The sequence below is a fragment of the Xenopus tropicalis genome, chromosome 4 (genome assembly GCF_000004195.4).
Source record: "Xenopus tropicalis strain Nigerian chromosome 4, UCB_Xtro_10.0, whole genome shotgun sequence".
NCBI lineage: Eukaryota > Metazoa > Chordata > Amphibia > Anura > Pipidae > Xenopus > Xenopus tropicalis.
In genome coordinates, this window is record NC_030680.2 from 74,275,811 (window position 1) to 74,295,633 (window position 19,823).

A 19,823-nucleotide genomic window follows, 5' to 3' on the forward strand; every position below is an offset into this window, starting at 1 on the left:
CAATTTTCTTGGCAGTGTCCAGATTTTCGCCAGTGTCTTTGGGGTTACAGTAGCACCTGATCTGCCTACAGGGACGCCATCAGGAAGGGAGAGAGGTACTGGTGTGCTTGTGAAGGGGGCCCGGGTGTGTCCCGAAACTTACACAATTTATGTAACTTCCGCAAAAACTTAACCTGCCAAGAAACTTAATAAACTTGCATATCAAATAAAATACAATGCAGAGAACTGTGACAGGGGAGGCAGGGGCAAACTCCATTTACCACCAATGAATTAAATATTTAAGGTAAATTCCATGACTTATTAGCATATTAAATAACTATTTTATTGACTATTTATATGGACTGCTTATTATAGAGTAACATCAGCTATTTTAATTCCTACATTAACTTTTCAGCAGGGAAATCACTGGTTTTTGGGCCTCACAGCAATCATTGGGCTTTATGTTATTTTAAAAGAAACTTATACAAACTTACTTATTAACTCCACAAGCCCCCCCCCCAATTTAAAGACTGACCTATTGGCACATTTTTGTACTGTTTTTGTAAACTAATACTAATGGGTTATTGGGCCCCTACATTTACGTAGTTTACATAACAATGAACATTACAATGAACTGTTAATTAGCACATTCATTAATGGAACTCTGTATATTACTGCTTATTATAGAGTAACATCAGCTGTTTATATTGCACACACAAGGGAGTAGCACCCAACTCTAACCCGCCTGCTCCCATCCCGAACCCAACCCCCCTATATTTATAGACCCGCACCCATCCTGCAATGATATCACAAAAGGGGTGGGGCATGTTGGGCTCATGTCTATAAATTCACAAGCTGGAAGAGGCAGCCTGCAGTGTTAGCATCACAGAGTGAGTGGAAGAGCTCAACCTTAATCCACCCGTGACCCGCAAGTGATGTGTCGAGGTCGGCCGAAACCCACAGGTCCCATGGGTATCAGGTTGGCCCACACATCACTACAAGGGACATGAGCAAAATTTTATTACTGCATGCTTGTGTTTATGGAGGGACTCAAATAAACTTGTACATGGCCCAAAATATTCTGATGATGGCCCTGTCTGCATATAGGGAGATTTTCTCCCTAATTGCTTTTATCCTAAGGCCCTCAAAGTCTGCTGCTATCCAAACTGCCACTGTCAGAGGCTCAATTGCCAGGGCAAAGAGGAGGTGGAATAGAAGGCAGCCCAGTCTTTGGAAACGCAGGCTGTGCAATATGTTGGTGCTTTATAGGTGGAATAATAATAAACATTTGAAAATGTATTACTAATTTTAACAAACAATGTAATAGTTAATGCACTGCTTAAAACCAAAAAAAAAGAAAAAAATAACAGTTTATGCAGTGACCTACAGATATGTCAACCCTCCCAGAATTTCAAGGTGTGACCTGTATTTATAACCCCAGGAGGGTCAGAGCAAGGTGAAATATAGCAAGATGTGGCAGGTTGCTTGCAGAGAGAAACTTTAAGTGACTTCGGAAAGCCAAAGCAATGCGTAGGACTTTCCTCCAGCAATTCCCTTTGTTGCTGGTGCAAAGGCATTTTGAAGAGATTGGTTACCCGTGGTAGTGGAGATTTATAGCGGGCAACTCTGTTGGACATTAGCCTTATGTTATTATATTAGCACTGACCTATATACTGACCTACATTTGCTTTTCTTTAATTAGTATATCTGAATAGTGTAAATTAATTTTTTACTGTTTATTGTTAAGGTGGGCCAATTCTAGCTTTTCGGCCTGTGTATGGGCACGAACAATGGGCCTGCCCGACCAACATCTGCCCTGAAATCGGTCAGATCTCGATTGGGCAGGTTTGATATTTCAGTCAGATTGGAGACAGCATTGGCTCGTTTTTGCGGTCTCTGAACCGACTGCATCTATACCCGCAGTTCTAATTCAATAGTTTGAAACCAGGGCCAAACAAACGAATTAGCCCGATATTGCCCACCCATAGGTGGGGATATGGGGAGAAGATCTGTGTATGGTCACCTTAACAAATACTTGAGACCATGGTTAGTAAGGTGCCTGCCTTGCTCAGCTTCTTTAAATAAGGCCAGAAGGGATGTGTAACCGCCACTGTGTTTCTATTGCAACTGTGTGGCCAGGCCATAAGGAGCTTGATCTTGTTCCAAGCTGCACTGGTCAACACTGAGGGCTTTGTGAAGGTTGTGACAAGGTATTTAAGTACTCAGTAAAAGCCTTGGATTTATCTCCATGAATACAATGAGTCAGGTTGGTCATGTGAGCTTATTGCCAGACTCATATTTAACTCTTCTGATGGGTGTCTCTGCAAGACACAGTTTTCTAAAGGGGGAACTTTACTTGAGGATGAGGATAAAAACAAATACATACAGTATATATACTGTATATTGTGGTAGAAGGGCCCAACAAATGAGAGAAAAGGTGAGCTTTCCCTTCAAGTTCTCCATAGTGGGAGATGTAACCTTTAGGGGAGAGGTTGATAAACAGAGAAGGATTGCTCTGTTTAAAAGGTTGTGCTGTCTGGCCCTGAAAGCTATAGGGTTCTGGAAGGAACAAGCGGATCAGGCGATCCATTCCAGTAGTCCAGCTCACCTATTGGAGCTTACTTTCCACAGGAAGGCTGTCCTGTGGAAAGGTATTTAATGGTAGAGAAAGGTGTGAGACAGTCTCTCAGAGCAGGGCACAGAGCAGGAAGGACACCTCTCTGTGTTAGGACTCCCAGAGGGGCTGGGGGTGCTGCCTGCCACTGCCAGAAGCAGAGGGAACCCAGACTTGAGAAAGCTGCCAAGAGACTGAGGATTTAAGGAGCTGAAAGGAAAGCCAGGAGGCTGAGCTAATCCCCCAGAAGTGTTGTGAGTACAGGGGTGACCCCAACATTTGTGTTTTCTTACTGGTAGTCCACAAGGGACCCAGGTTAGTGAGGGAACTAATCTAATGTGTGAAGGTAGCGCCCAGAGGGCAGGATTTATTTTTATGATTTGTTTTGTATGCTGAAATGGGCACCCCTGTGTAAATAAACTGCCTTAAAGCCAAGAAAGTGTCTGTCTTGGATCCCGCTAGTTTACAATATATATATAAACCATGTTCCATGTGGCTTATATATATTATTATTTCAATGCTGTTGTAAGCCCTACTGGGCAGGGACCACCTTCCATTTGCATTCAGTATTTAATGTAATTGTACTTAGTGTTTAGCATTGTATTGACTCCTGTTTGTTCTAACTGATTTACTGTTCTGCTATACAGTGCTGTGTGCATATGTAGTGCTATAGAAATCACCACTTCTGACATGCAATCTCATGACAATACACATTTTGAATTGTATGTTGTATGTATCAACCATACATGCGTCTAGGAATGTGCAACTTGCAGTGCCCATTTAGCTTGCTTTGGTGAATTGTATGAAATTGCATGCCTGGACACTAGGGAATCACCAACCTGGCACATTATAGAGACTTGCTGTAGGGGCAATGGTGCACTGTATTTTACCTGCACTTTTTTACCTGTGCTTACCGTAATCTCAAACAAAACAACAAAACATCTGGAAATACTTTTTTCATTAGTGTCAGTGTAAACTGCTGGTGGTAAAATATTAGGATTGTACATGTGCCGCAAAAAGTTGGCAAAAAGCTGTTAATTTCTGTGACAACATTGTGACAAATCACAATATCACCAGTGCAAATGTATTTACTGATATTTTGTCACAGGTGCTGCAGAAGATTAAGTAAAGGTGACAAAACATACTGTGTGCCATTGTTCTAAAGATATCATAAGAGACAAATTAGTTGTGGGGTTAAAACACCAAGATGGCAGCTCTTTTAAAAGAAAATGCTACAGTTTTGTAATAAAATTTGCCTGCAAGCTTTATTTACTAATGTGTTTATTAACACTATGTGCACTACAAGTTCTAGACATATTTTAATGTTCAGCTGATACAACATATTTACATGACAACAGGACTCCCTGAAACATTGGCATATTCATTCAAGAGGTTTGGTTCAATGGTGAGCTTTCGGATTAAATAATATTAAATATTTAGATTGTTTAAAGGAATACAAAATATAGTGTCAGTGGGCTATAAATCACAAGTGACATTGTAGAATTTGTCGGCTATAATGCAAAACTTGTCAGGTGGCACTCAGCAATACCGAAAACAGGAGGATGAAATGCTGGATATTAAGATGCAAATAATGTTGTTCCCCAATCTGTAAATGCAGTTAGGACTTTTTCCACCTTCCTATGCTTAACTCAAATATGATCTTCCAATGATGAGTATAGGTGGCATGGTTAGTGGCGCCTGAGTTCACTTCTAACCTTAGCAATATCTTCAGACTATGTAGAATATGTATGTCCTCTTTGTGTCCGTGTGGGTTTCCTCCCACACACCAAATACATACAGGCAGGTTAACTGTCTCTTGAAATTAACCCTAGTATGTGTGAACGTGATAGGGACTTTAGACTGTAAGCTACACTAGGCTTAGGCTAGGACCAATGTGAATGAGGATAAAGCCCTGTAAAGTGCTGCACAAATATATTAATGCAATATAAATAAAAGATGATAATTTCAGTGCAACATTCTTTAGGTCACAGCTTTTTCTATTCATTGTGTCAAATTTTGGAAGGCCGGTGCAGGTGCAGCAATCTTTTGCTATGACTATGCCGAGACGCTAAGGGGCTCACGCTAGTGCCACCACCTCTTGGCATGAGAGGTTGCAGTTCTTGTTCCTGAACAGGCATTGGGTCCAAATGCACAGTCACGTTTTGTCCTGTGGAGTTAGAAAATGGAAAACAGCTACAAGTCTCTGGCAACGTCTGAAGTACTGATGGGCTCCTAACGTCCTGCCTTAGGCACTTTGCACTTGCATCTTGGGGCATATCTAGAACAGGAGGGGAACCAATGCTCTCTAGGGAGGAAATACTCTGCTTCCAGGACTTCTGCAGGTCCACAGGAACAATCTTGGTTGATTCGGATGAAATGCAGACAGTGTTCTCATCAGGTTCTGTTTTCCATGGCAGCACTTTCTCAGCCAATGTTGGGGAGGGTGGCACAATATGAGGACTCTGACAGATTCCCAACATGCCTGCAGATAGAAAATCATATTATACTTTATGTATGATGCATTATGGCTTCCACTTTTACCATCCCCATAGAGGAAACAGTGTACTCTTAAGATAAGTGATCCTACTGCTGTTGCTCAAGTGCATTTTCTTACTAGAAGCACTACTAATGTTGCAATCCTTTGTTACTTTGTGCACTGGCAACAAACATATCTATGTGAAATAAGAATAACAGTAGAAATTTACACCCCAGCTCAAATTTTCTTGAGGTTGACAATGAAAGAAAATAGGAGATCAATGTCAAATATCAGGCACACTCAGTGTAAACCCAGTAATGGGATGTTTATGCTGAACCATTTTGCTATGGTTATTTAACTAAAGGTTGTATATGAAAATGCAAATACCACACATATGCAACTGAAACCTGGATAGTGTCCTTAAATTAGCATGACATTTTGAATTAGAAAGATGTGTTTCTTTTAGCTAACATACTCAATGCCTTACTTGATGCTTTTACACCCTGAAGAATCTCATCTGTAGCTCTAGCCACAAAAGTAATGCCTTCATCCTCTTCAACTTCAATATTTGAACTTTCTTCTTCAGAATCAGCCGTCACCACTATAGATGCTGAGTAAAATGTAAAAAAAACAAAAATAATGTTCTACTGTGCTCCATAAAGGACATGTGGCTACTAGTAATACCAGTGAAGGAATAATTGGCCGCAGCCCTTCGACAGCAATAGAAAATTATACATCTCTGGTTTATCTGATTAAACGACAGATATTGCAAACTTTTAGTTTTATATCTTTCCCTCCATGGTCGGTCTGGACTGTCCAAGGGCAGCCTCAGAGCCACCCCCAGCCCCGGTCGTGAGGTCCTCTACCAGGCACCCCTCCCCCCATCCTGTGCAAACCTCTTACTGCTCCCGTACAGTTGCAATTGGGGGAACTCAAGGTGGAGCTCTTCTAGTTTCCGGCGGGGACAGAGTCTGGGCTGGCAGGGTCCCCAATGGTCGGGGCCCACCGGATTTTTTCCTTGTGTCCAGCTGGCCCAGTCCAACCCTGTTTCCCTCAATTTGCCTGCCATCGTCATTGTGATTAGTTGCACTTCACTGGCTGATATGCCATTGTGCATATTTAGTTTTATTCAAAGATTCTGACCTACCTGCTTTAGCTTCAGTGTCAGCTTGACTTCATGCTGTGACCATACTTACTGACTACCTGATCCCCTCCTAACTTCATTTTTATAGTGACCCCCATATCACTTGGTTTACTTTTAAGTTAACTTTATGTTATAAAATGGCCTATCCGTAGCAACTTTTCAAGTGGTCTTTGTTGTTTATTTTTTAGGCTAAGAACCCACAAAGCAGTTCAGTCGCTGGCAATAGATCTCTGCTGTAGTGGGTGACTAACTGCTCTGAAATGGCTTTCCACCAGAAACAATAGAAGACACCGGTGGAAAGCCCTTCACATAACTTTGTTTTTTGAAGTTGCACGAAGTTGCCTGCAGGAGCGATCTATCAGAGATCTATCGCGAACAACTGGTTCTTACCCTTAAAGTATTTGGTTTCCTGTTCTGCTCCTTTCAAGAAGGGCGTCACTTACTTCAGCAGTCAAAAAAGCTATTGCTTTCTGAGTCTAAACTTATATTGTTTTATTGTTACTTTTTATTCCTTATCTTTCTTTTAAAGCACCTTCCTATTTGTCTTCAAGTCTTTTAAGTCTTTAACACCACTGCCTTGAAATATCACTATTTACATCATACCTAAAATTAATTTAAAGACCATGGCAAATCTCTACCCTAAATCAGATCTCATCAATTTCTAACATGCTGCACAGTATTGCTGACTAGTCTTGACCAGAAGGTTCAACATACATCCCAGGGTTTATTAACATTTTTTAATGGATTTTATTATAAATGGCAAAAATCACAGAAGTAATCAAGATATTTATCTTGCTAGAATTATGAAGATGCACCTCACATTGATGTCTAAGGCATATGAATAGGAATATAGTGGCATAACTTGGGTGTCTGTGATGGAGCCTCCAAGGGCTCAGTCACATATGGCACATGGTCCACTTCGCTCCATCTGCGTTTTGTAGTCAGGCAGAGAGAAGCAGCAGCTAAAGGGCATATTTATAAACATTTGAGACAAACATCTCCATTGATGTTGCCATAGCAACCAATCATAAATTGGGATTGATCAGTCACCTACACGTTAGAAAACGAAAGCAGAGAATGAATTGGTTGCTATGGGCAACATCACCGGTGATGAATGTCTTCAATGTTAATAAATACACCCCAGTGTGTACACCCCAGAGTGCAGCTACACACAGGAGCAGGGACTGACATGAAAATGCATGTTTATGCATCAATCTCTACTCCGTGCAGTTGTGCCCAGGTTCACGCTGTGCCTGTGAGTAGAATTACATACAGGAGCATATAGAAGCTGATCCCCACCTGCATCCAAAACATAGCTGGAAAGAAGCTGACTGTATGCCAGGTGTGACCGTGCCCTAAGGGAGAACAGTGGCAGAAAAAAAACCTTAATTCCTCCAGCAGCTTCTTCTCACTCACTGCTACTTCTGACAGAAACTAGTGATGGCAGACAATTTCTAATTTCAAACAATAAACTGATAAAAACAGACTGTGGAACAATAAACAGAACAGAAATAAATACATACAATTACATTACTGATAAATGGCTATATTTCCTAAGCTTTGGGCAAGGTGCAAAGTGCAAGAAACAGGCACAAAGTCTGATCTTACCAGTGCTCTGCCAGCTAATTTTATTTTCTCTTCCATTTCTTAGATCCACTTCCAAGCTATTTCGTCTCTGTAAAGGAATAAAATGAGATCATTATAATTACAATTTTCAGTCAAAGCCACATCGAATTATTCCTCTTAGCTGATATAAAGAATAAACATTTAAATCTACTTCAAACATGCAATTTAATATTAGACCATTCTTAATATTTGCTTACTGTATGTCCAGTGCTCCTTGCCAATTCTACCCCGAGCATCGCTGCCTTATTGAGGGTTTCCAAACGAGACCACAGACAACTGCTAATTATTTCCATTTGCAGGAGTTATAATTAAAAAGATCCAAAACCACTGTCTACTAAAAGGGCAAGTTCATCTTAAAATGATATTGTGTATAGTATAGATTATAGAATTTGTTCTCTTTGTTTTAATTATAAATTGACACTACCACTAACACACTGAAATGTTAGAAATACCACCATCTGAATAAAAAAAAATTCCCATCTTAGATAAGGGAAGAAATGAGTTGAATAAAATTGAATTAAATTAAAGGAATTAAGCAGAAATGGGTACCAGAACATATTGAGTTAATTTAGAGTGATAGCAGAAAGCCTTACATCTTTTATTTCTCAAGCTAAACTCGAGCTACTGAGAGCAAGTGGGAGTCAGGGCCGAGGATAAAATCCATGGTGGGTCTCCATGAACCCCATTGTTATCTGGTAAGTTTGGCAAGCAATACTGATTGTGTGACTAGATTTGCACTCCATTTTAGAGCAAAGAGATCTGTGGTTCCCCTTATAAACATAATAGTGCCTGCATTAACACCTAACTTGTGTGTCATGAGGACATACAAGTTAGAGAGCAACAGAGGATGCTGGCCACAAAGGAGCCCTACCCTTAACCCTGTGGCAAGCAGCAAGGCCTGTGCCCCCTGACAATCCAGCCTGCACCTTGTACTGGATGGTTTGTCTGGCATGAGTTGCAGACCAGTGCAATAAGTGCTGGTTGAATGTACACTAAGGGGCACGTTGTTGCATCCCTACTTCTTGCCCCAGTTTTTCTAATCAATTTAACTATTTCTAATAGATTGTAAGCTTTACAGGGCAGGAAACTCAATCCTACTATGCCTCTTACCACTGGATCTCTGTATACTTACTTATTACAGTGCTTGTAAACATACAAGAATGAAGCCCAGAGGCAAAGTTGTCTACTTCAATGAGCAACATACGTGAACTTCCCATTTTCAAGTTCCACAAAGCTTATTATCAGTGTAAAAAAGGCCTAAGTGCAGGCATCAATTATACATGAAGCCAACTATCATGGAAACCTTTAAATTTAGTTTAACAATGCCTGGATGAAACACAGGAGCTGGATTGAGTTACAGTCAGATAAGTGACACTTTGTACCAAACAGACTCGCATTAGATAAACTGGCCGATTACATTTCTCTCAGGCAGAAACTGGCAAATCCGATAGTCTGTGGATTTAGAGGTTAATTGGACAGTTTGCAGTAGTTTCATGTGTTTTCAATGTCCTTTTCTTTATTAGAAGCAGAGGTGCTGTTTCATCCAGTGCTGAACTGCTGGCCAATCTGCTGAGTAGGAAGAGCAGAGCTGGTGCAGCCAAGTAATGCACGTCTGGAAAAAGATAGTCAGAGTAGAATGGATGTACTTGGAGCTTGGTACAGAAATCAGGGTCAATCCATGGTAAGAAGTAATATTAAAATGTAGAAACCATCTCTAAGCCTAAAAAAAACATTACAAGGAACTTGTAATGCTGGACTGCTCTGCGTCACTAGGGCCATATTTATAAATGTGTAAATCAAATGATACTTGCACAGTTGGGTACAGACTGGCTAAAGGAAGAATCAGTTGCCTAATTAGTACACTTGTATCAAAACCAGTATAGTTATACTGGTTTTGATACAAGTGTACTAATTAGGCAACTGATTCTTCCTTTACACTTAATTAGATTTTGCCATAACTAGTGAATTGGATGATAATTTATGCTGGGATAGTGGATTCCATTCCTGCCTTTTTCTTCACAGGACAGTCCTGATTTTTGCTGAGAAAAACAGTTGGCAATTTCTGTAAAGTTGACAGGGAAGATCAGGGCAGGAATAGGCAAACATCTGTATTCCATAATTTGTTCTAATCTTGATAATCCTAATGTAAAAACTGAACATTGGATTAATAAAGATTTTTTGTTCTTTTTTAAATCTGTGTGTGTGCGGCATTCTGTTTTTCATTTACATAAATCTTTGGCCAGCACCTGGGGCACTTAATTGTTTGTAGGGAGTGCTCCTTTGGTTTCTTTAATAGAGAGAGAGAGAGAGAGAGAGAGAGAGTGAGTTGGTGCAAAAGAAAAAAAATGTATTTTGTTTTTTTTAATAAACTTTTTTTTCTTTTGCACCAAGTCCCTGGGTGTGCGTATTCTTTCTCTATATGTCTATTTTTTGACAGTTTTTTCAAGAGAAAAGTTCTAAAACCAATAGAAGGAGTACAGCACTCACTAATAAAGGTCTTTACATAGACCAAAACAGTGATCTCACCGCAGTAAATCTGTAATTTACCTTTTAAACAAATCCTGTGAGTGTGCCATTAGGATTATTGCAGAAATTACCGATGAGTACTCTATTAACCCTAGACTTGCCAGTTAGATCACTGCAAATGGCCAATGAGACTCCATTAATAATAGACATACCAGTAAGGTCACTGTATAAATAAATAGATTGAAAGCAGTATACCACAAACTTTTTTTTTCTGTCTCTTTCTGGCTCCTCTGTGTAGCAGTAACTTCGGTGTAAATAAAAAAAAAAAAAAGAAGAAATTAAAGATGGCCAATCCACAGTGGAACGCACAGCCATCTTTAATTTCTTCCAGCCAACCAGGAAGCTGCAAGCAACGTAAGCTCACTGGTGGGGCAGGCACTATAAGGTTCCTTTAAAATCTGGTGGTGGTTGGGGCCCTATTCCTTATATTTTCTAGCTGTGACTAATAATAGCACAGCAGACTGGGCAATTTAATAAAGACACAACACTGGTGCAAATATCCAAGGGGTATGCAGTTCCCCATTAAAATTACATTCTTTATGCCAGCTCACAGTAAAATCATACTGCCACAATTATAATTATGTAGGGCACAGCATATATCCTATTGTGTTTGTAGATTTACATAGCACATTTGTTTGTTAATGTATGACAAGTGGCCTGATGGTAGGACAGCAGGAATCATGGTATTCCATAATTCATTGCTAAAGATTCTTGATGTTTTGGTTCTTTTAGCATGCTTGCAACATTACCTCTATCACTGTGTTTCATAAATCTATACCTGACTGATTCCTTTGGGTGTTCTGCACTGCCTCAGGGACCATCTCAGGCAGGGTTAAACAGCAGCCTTCCCTTCTGCAAAAACATTATACAACTTGTAAAGTGTCCAAGCTGATATGAAATGAGACTCCAGTTTTAATAATAGGAAAAATATGGCCACAGGGCCAGTGCTGGCAGGTATTAAACATGACACGTATTACTACCCATAAAATATTCTTCTGCTGTGTTCTCTCATAGTGCTGGCAGACACACAGTAGCAACTTAACAGATATTGGAGAATTTTAGAATCAACAGTGTGGAGTGGAATGCTGACTAGGTATTCGGAATTTTCCAGTGTGGAAGGTCCTAATGTTCTGAGCTAATATTATGTGTAAGCTTATTTGTCAAAAACCAACTGAAAAACAGCACTACTGTAGTTAAAAAAAAAGTACAAGGGGAAACAGAACATAAACACTGGGAAAGGCAATAAAACTTGGTGGGTGTTAAAACATACAGGACTGTTAATAAAACAAAGGTGGTATACTCATGGCTTTATAACAGATAAAACTATCAAGATAAAACTAACAAATAAAATTATGAGCTACGGTATATATCAAGGAAAGACTTAAATAATAGTTCAGGAAGTATTGTATATACTGAAGTATAAGCCTAGTTTTTCAGCACCCAAAATGTGCTGAAAAAGTCACCCTGGCTTATACTTGAGTGCCATGGGTCCCTCCAGACTAGCACCCTCTGTCCTTTGTGTGCAAATTAGGCCACCTGCAACCAGACCCTCCAGTGTCCCGGCCCACTCCCAAATTCATCTTCATCTACCATCCTCACCTGTCCCATTCTGCACTAAACATTGCACTTTATATTCTATATAAACTATATATAGTTTTGAAGGATTTTAACTCTTTGTGTTTTGGCTTGGTTGCTGATTGAGCTAAGGGAGTGGTACGTTGTGGTATCATCATTGATACCATTTTGTTTTTGTTGAACCTCTTCTCCACTAGAGCTAGTTTACAGTTTAAATAAATATTTAAAAACATATACCCCACTCATTTAATGTAATTTTATTGGTATTTATTTTGATTATTGAAACTTAGCAGTAGCTGCTGCATTTCCCACCCTAGGCTTATACTCGAGTCAATACGTTTTTCCAGTTTTCTTAGGTAAAATTAGGTACCTCGGCTTATATTCGGATCGGATTATACTCAAGTATTTACGGTATGTGATTGGGTTGGGGCATTTGGGGCTTTTACTGCTAAGCACATATCACATAAAAAATGTTTTTTTGTTCTAAATGAGCCTTTGGAAGATTGATTCAGCAAATCCTGTGAGTGCTGTTCTTCTGCATTATTTATATATATGTATAGTGAGGTTGCTGCCATACTTTTGGGCTCGTTTGGTGGCTAAAATAATCCATTGGTGAAGATACACTGTTTGCCACATTGCTAAAGGAAATAAATACCAACATTCCAAATAGGAGACATTTTTCAAGAATAAAAGAAATAAAAAAACACGTGTTAGGAAGTTTTAAAGGACACCCACATATTGACTCTGTAGACATCTATGTCTCAGAGCCACAATAAGGTTGTTGCCACGCAGACAGTACCATACTATATCATGGATGAGCAAGGAGTTGCCTCAAGCTCAAAAACAGAATTTATAAAAATGGCTCTGGCATGGTAATACATAGAATTTGTGTCATGTTTCAGTAGTTTTCAACTCAATGTGATGTTGCATTGCTCAAGCACCTACAGCAATGCCTAATGACTGCAGGGTAACTTTGTAATAGACATCTGCCTGGTGTAATACAATCATTTTTTACACTGCAGATGACAGAATTTCTATTTGAGCCCTTTCCAAACTCTACTTCAAATGAGGGTATCCTATTATTCCTTGGAATTGTGCAATATTTCAATCTAATAGTGTGTATTAGGTAAGGACAACCTTTTATGAATTTTTAAATCATTTTTTAACAGGTTCTAACTTGTACTGTGCATTTAACAACACTAATGTATTTGCTGTACTGTACTATGAACACGACACAGACAGTGCCCAATCTCTAAAGTTTATGTAGTTATCTTACCTTTTTGCGACCATCTTTTTTAGCACGGGACTTGGATGAGCAGATGTTGTGTTTGGTGGACTTAAATGACTCCAGTCGTCGCTTCATATTTTGCTGAAACACCTCTTTTTCCTGCCGGGCTTGCTCATCTGGGGTCATAAAATGGCGGCTGTAGTGTGCTTTGCACTGCAGATTTGAAGCAAGTCTTTTATATTAATTATAGACTACAAGAATGCACACCGTATAATCAAAATTATCCCTTGTGTGTACCCTCATAAAACACAAGCTTTACATATACAGTAAAATATAAATTGATATTTAACAGTGATATTAGATATACAACTATTAAAGCATCTCACAGATGATATGACCTGCCTTCAGTCCTGCTTTCTGTACTCAGTACCAGCCATAACCCTCACATACATGCACATGTGAAAATTATACTTATACATGTTATCTGTGCACTAGTATCAAGGATGCCACTAAATTAATTGACCTACACTGTGTGGCACAGGCAGCCATCTCTGCATATTACTATTGTTCTGCACTACTTCCTATGCATCTTAACACAGCCCATTTCTACCCCAGAAAAAACAACATATTATAAGAGATAATATACCCTGTACTGTTAAAAGTAAGGATTTTACCAAATTACCATAATCTTTTTATACAGGTATGGGATCCCTTATCCAGAAACCCATTATCCAGAAAGTTTCGAATTACGGAAAGGCCATCTCCCACAGACTCCATTATAAGCAAATAATTCTAATTTTTCAAACCGGTTTTCTTTTTTCTCTGTAATAATAAAACAGTACCTTGTACTTGATCCCAACTAAGATATAATTAATCCTTACTGGAGGCAAAATGGAGTCTATGGGAGATGGCCTTTCAGTAATTCGGAACTTTCTGGATAATGGGTTTCCGGATAAGGGATCCCATACCTGTACTAAGTAAACTGTACATTAGAAAATAGATAACTAAATAAATTAGAAATAATTTATGAAATATATAAGGCATAGTGCAACCTCTCAAGTCAAGTCACTGTGCGTTTAGTGACCATTTAATATGGTCGGTTCTGCGGGACAAATACTTTTATTTTGCTTCTACTGATTAATTGCTTGAAAAAAAAAACAAGTCTGGATTTTTTTTTTAAATATTTGTATCAGTTTTTGTGGAACTATTGTAATATGGGATTTTGAATCTATGCTCAATTCATAATAGCATTGTCACTGTAGAAGTAGCACATATGAAACAGGAGTGATGAGAAAACTGTTTGTTAAGTATAATAAATGTTTGTGTTGTAGAAATAGATTGGGCAGGTATAGTGAAAGTTTTACTTGTTACTCTCTGACATCAGTACCAATGAAAAGGATACACTTAACTGCTTATTGTAATGCAGGGCAGAAACTAGGGGTAGGCGGGGGTGGCTCTGGGACCCTATGGCATGTGGCCCTCCTACCTGTAACTTGGCAGCCCTGCTCTTTGACCAGGAAGCAGCAGTGGCAGGAGAGTTGCTGAGCGGGTTGGGAGGGAGAAGATGAGGGAGCCAAGAGGGGCAATGTGGTTGCTGAATGGAGAGTTGGGACAGCCGACGCTGGGGACTTTGGCTTGGGTGTCTGTTCACGTTGGCCTGGTTCTAAAATAGTGAGCTTTTGAATATAATTATTCTTGTATTTGTTTCTCTCTGGTGTTAAAGTGATAAATGCACTTGAACATTCCTGCCCACATACTTTGCCAAGACCGACCCCCTATATTTGTTGTGGCAATATAGTAATTCAACAACTAGAGAATCAATTAACAAATGTGATATAAAGATGTAACAATCTTTAAGTGACATTCCTATATCAATGTCTGACACAAAATATATAAATTCAGCAAAACTCAAAGAAATCAAAAACTACTATATTAAATGAAATAAGGTACCCTTACAATATAAGCCAGGTAATGAGAAATACCGCAGGTTCAGCCAGGGGCCTAAATCTATATTATGGTCATAATGTTAGTGGTTGTTTAACAGCATTAAAATGTAAAAGTTAGAATACCTACCCTACGACGTGTCTTATATAGGCTTCCACGTAGAACATGATGCATGACAGCATCTTCCTTGTCTTTGCCACTTCTTACAGTGTCTATGGCTTGCAGATCCAAGCATGCCTTACTCCCATTCTCTCTTCTGCATATGGAACAGTGAAAGGGAGAAGAAGCATGTGAAAAATAACTGTCAACCACAATCTGACCCAAATCTATAAAATAAGAAGTAGTGGGCATGCTCTGATATCCCTCAGCGGTACTAGCTAGTCTTAGCGTGAAAGTTCTGATTTTTCAAATGACCAGATATTTTTAGAGTACAAAGAAGAAGAGTATAGTGACAAATCAGAACAATGCATGATTCATGCAGGCTATTTACCCCACACCAATATATCCTAAATTATATTATGCACAATAGTGCCAGCTAGAACGCTATATTTATTATGCAGAATGTTTTGCTATTCCTGAGTAAATAGCCATAGAATCTCTCTCTGCTTGTTTAAGATAGCAGCTGTCAGTTTAGCTTGGACTGACTTCACTTCCCTGCCGGCACACTGCTGGCGGAACATCTTTAAACTCAGACTACAGCAGAGAGGGAAGGGGTATAGAGGAGAGGTCAGAGGAGAAGGGAGGGGAGAAAGGAGCAAACTGAACAGACTTGTGCAGTGCCCTGAAGGATTTTTCTAAGAGCAGGAAGTCTGACACAGAAGATCATGTATACAGAATAAGAGGAAAGAAATGTGGTGTTTCTTTTCACTGAGGACTCAGAGCAGCAGTTCTGTAAGTGTTTATGGCTGTATTTACATAGACCTTTGAGATAAAGCTTCCTTAGTTTTAACCTTTCCTTATCCTTTATGAGAAATACAAACATTTGATGGATATGAAAAATAAAATAGATTGCCCTTTGTACAAACTGTATTCATATTCCAACTTACAGGAGATTAGTCACGGAGGTCTCAGACATTGAAGCACGACTTGGCATTGATGGCAGAGACAGTCTGTCAGGTGATACAATATGGCCACCCTGTATTAAAAGATAAATATTTATAATTTTGATTCATTTATAAGGATTCTGTCTTTACTTTATCTTTAACTACTTATTTAGCCCAAATTGAAGGCAATCTTTTTTTACAAAACATGATCATACATCTCACTCCACTGACACAGCCAACTGTAGCTCAAAGCAAAGACAAATAAAGCTGCAGGGCTTAATGAAAAGGATAAGAACATACAGGTGGTTATTTAATACAAGCATAATAAAAAGGGTAGAGCTGTTGAGAACCCTATACTTTACATACCACAGGCATGCAATCAGTAAGTTTTACCCAGGAGGCAAGGTAAAGTATCAGCAGCGTGTTAAAAAATATCTAAACAAAGAGTTAGGGTTGCAGGCAAGACGTGTCACTTTTCTACTCGTTTAGCTGAATTGTTTGGCCTCTGCTCAAGTACTGTTTAAACCAGTAAAAAGGATTTTTATCTTTCACAAATGTTGGCTTATATTACGAGATCGCCCCTAGCCTCTAGTTATGAACAGGTTCTTGCTTCTCCTGAGACTATGGTAAAACTTGTTAAATATTTTACATTTATATAGCTATTGCATTTATCTAAATGTATCACCCACTCTGAGGCACTGTTCCTTTTACAGACAGAACCGACTACCTACATGGATAATTATGGTTAATTAATCTAAAACTGGCAGATGTCAAGTATTTATACACATAAAATGAAGCAAGTTTTTAAATCTCACTTTTATGTCCATCTTTTTTCTTGTGATCTCAAAACACATAGCACTAGGTATATTTTATTCAGACATTTGTGGTAACAAAAATGCCATAAAGATATGGAACACTAGAATAGAATACCAGAAGATGAAAGTTTACATGAATTCCAAATATGAGACAGTAACCTGTCCAACCATATCTAATCCCTTAGCATTAGAAGCTATAACTGACAGGCTAAAAAGGGACAGTCAGGTTGGTAAACAGTCAGGTTTAGGAGCTTCAAGTAACAATTATTTACAAAACAGCCATATCGGTGAAAATGGATCAACACGAGCTATGGGTAACTTTGAATGTATATTAATATTTTGAAGAGTAGTTTTTTAAAGTCAGTATCACTTAGAAAATACTAAGATACTAATTTGATAAAGGGAATGGAAAGTATATACAGCATATAAAAGCAAATTAATTACAGATGAAGCCCACACTCAAACAATTTTAAGTCTGGGAGCTCAACCAATTATTCTCAAACTATATGAAATGTATGGACCAGCACAAATTTCCTTATTCAACCACTCACCACAATTTCTACAATCACAGTGAGATACTGAATGAAATAAAAAATTTTCTACACTGGAGTGCTGGTCCACACATTTCATATGTATTATAAAAATGTATTAAATTTGAATCAGTGGGAATCACCGGCAAGTATGGCTTATATATAATTGATAATTATCAGTTGAAAATATGAGGTTGTTATAGTGACAAGCAAATTACAGCAATTCTTAAGTTACAGGAAATCACTGCATGTGACTTTTCAATAAAAATTATATTAATGGACAAAGTGAAGATTATCCTGGACATACTGGCAGCTACACATGAACAATGCTGCCATAATGTCTCAACTAAGAAAAACTTAAATATCCTCTACAGAAATATTTTAGCCATTGTGTTATGTTTTGTATGTATATATTATGCAAGGTAACATGGTCAGCATGGGAAAGAATATATAAAAGGAAATATATAAATAAACCCTGTTTATAAAAAGGAAATCTTTCCTCCTATTTAGACAAACTGCTCTTCCATAGATTAATTTAAAATAGTGATAGGAAATGTAGATTTTGTAAAGATGTAGGATAAAAATGTGGCTAGGCAAACTAGAAATATTAGAGGAAACATTCCCAACAAAGTCAAACTAACCCAAGTCAATCCTATGCTGGTCTCTAAATTGTACTTTCATAGCTGCAGCAGTAAAATGTTACAGTTATCAACAAGGGGTTGATACAAGGCATAATCTGAAGCACTATAAACTGCAATAACAATTAGATGTATCTAATGTAAAATGTATAAAATGAACCTATGATGGAAATAAGAAAGGGCATTTCTCTTGGCACTGTCCTCGGATTGGGCCCACCAGAAGATTCTCTGCTACTCTGGGAGGCCAGTGCAACCCTGTTTGCAATGATTAGTTTTATAAATTTGTGTGTGGACTATACATCTTCAGTGTACTCCTGTCAGGTGTGTTTTCTTATGGAAGCTAGAATTTCACAATGAAACTTTAGCCCAGAGCACAGTGGTCATAATTCTCAAAATATGAGAATATGGGTCCCTGATCTCTTGTTAAATATGTTGAATAGGCTGATGGCCCACGGGAAGGTAAGGTGGAAAGGCATATATGTTGCTTTGTTTTTCCGAATTGGAGTGCCTCACTGAAATAACATAGGTAAGTGTTTGAGGCAGTGGTGTAACTAATCTGTACCTGGCCCCCCTGCAAAAAGATCTTTGGAAGGGCTCGGCACAACAAAGAAAGCCCACCTCCCTCATCTCCCCACTTTGAGGTGTCTCCCCGCATCCCACAGACCTGTTCTAATTTAAATCCTGAGAGCCAGCGGTAAGCAGAGATTTCTATGCAACATTGAAGACAGCAGACCCTGTGGTCTGGGCCTCCCTGTCGCCCACCCCCCTGTGACCGTGGGTTCTGCTTCCTCTATTGTTACGCCACTGCTTTGAGGCAAGTCAGAACTATAAGGTTAGTAAGGAATTCCACAACCATCTAAAAAGTGAGAACTGACTTTATTGGCAAATTTATGCATGCACACAAATGATACAAAAGCTGTTAGATTATGAGACAGTTATTGACTACATTGACATTATTAAGAAGAGAAAGCAGTCCATAGTAAAACTTATTCTGAGTAATGCTTAAACATTTTCACAGATCTATTTTTGAATGGTGGTTTGAAAAGGGCAACAGATTGTTACCACCCCTGTCATACACTAAGAGGCAAATGTACAGCTGAGAGATTAGTGGCTTGAGTGCTTGTTGGCTACAATGTCTGTGACATTCACTGAGTCACCAGTTTTCCTGAAATTTGTATTCCCCTTTTATTCCACCTCTTGCTGTAATATTAATGTCATTTCTAAGCAGGTGTAACTATACCATTTTTAAGGGTTTGTACAGAAAATCCCCAGAATTTGAGTTCCCAGAGGTGCCAAGATGTACAGTCTGGAGGTTTAACCAACTATAGGTAAGATGTCGAGGGTAGGTGTCCTTAGTTCTTTAAACACAAACTTAGATTCAGCCAGTCTACAGGTCTCAATTAACCAATGTGAACAATGGCTTAGCTGTGATGTTGCTGCATAGGGGCCATATGTCAGAAGTGTTAAAGGGACAGGCAAATAATATCACACATCAGTTGCAGAACTACTATGCCCTGCCTACCGCTTAACATCTTACGTAACACTACATACTAGATGTTGTAGTCCAACAGCTGAAATGGTAACTGAAATTGAAAACTGTAGCCATAGTGCTACTTTTCACCAATTTAAACTCAATTTGGTTGAGTTTTTTTGGAAGAGACAAAACCAATCACTCACCTGGCACC

The 19,823-nt window shown here is 38.8% G+C and overlaps 1 protein-coding gene across 1 annotated transcript in view; it reads right to left on the bottom strand.

Moving 5' to 3' along the window:
* Positions 1-3,831: 3,831 nt before the first annotated feature.
* Positions 3,832-19,823, bottom strand: part of slc9a5 (solute carrier family 9 member A5) — a 78,384-nt gene continuing 62,392 nt past the window's right edge. The window contains exons 11-16 of the mRNA XM_002931691.5: positions 16,159-16,247; positions 15,242-15,368; positions 13,217-13,381; positions 7,822-7,888; positions 5,557-5,679; positions 3,832-5,075 (exon numbers count right to left, since the gene is read on the bottom strand). Coding sequence (XP_002931737.2) covers positions 4,603-5,075; positions 5,557-5,679; positions 7,822-7,888; positions 13,217-13,381; positions 15,242-15,368; positions 16,159-16,247 — 1,044 coding nt within the window. The 3' untranslated portion in view covers positions 3,832-4,602. The remainder of the gene's footprint in view (positions 5,076-5,556; positions 5,680-7,821; positions 7,889-13,216; positions 13,382-15,241; positions 15,369-16,158; positions 16,248-19,823) is intronic.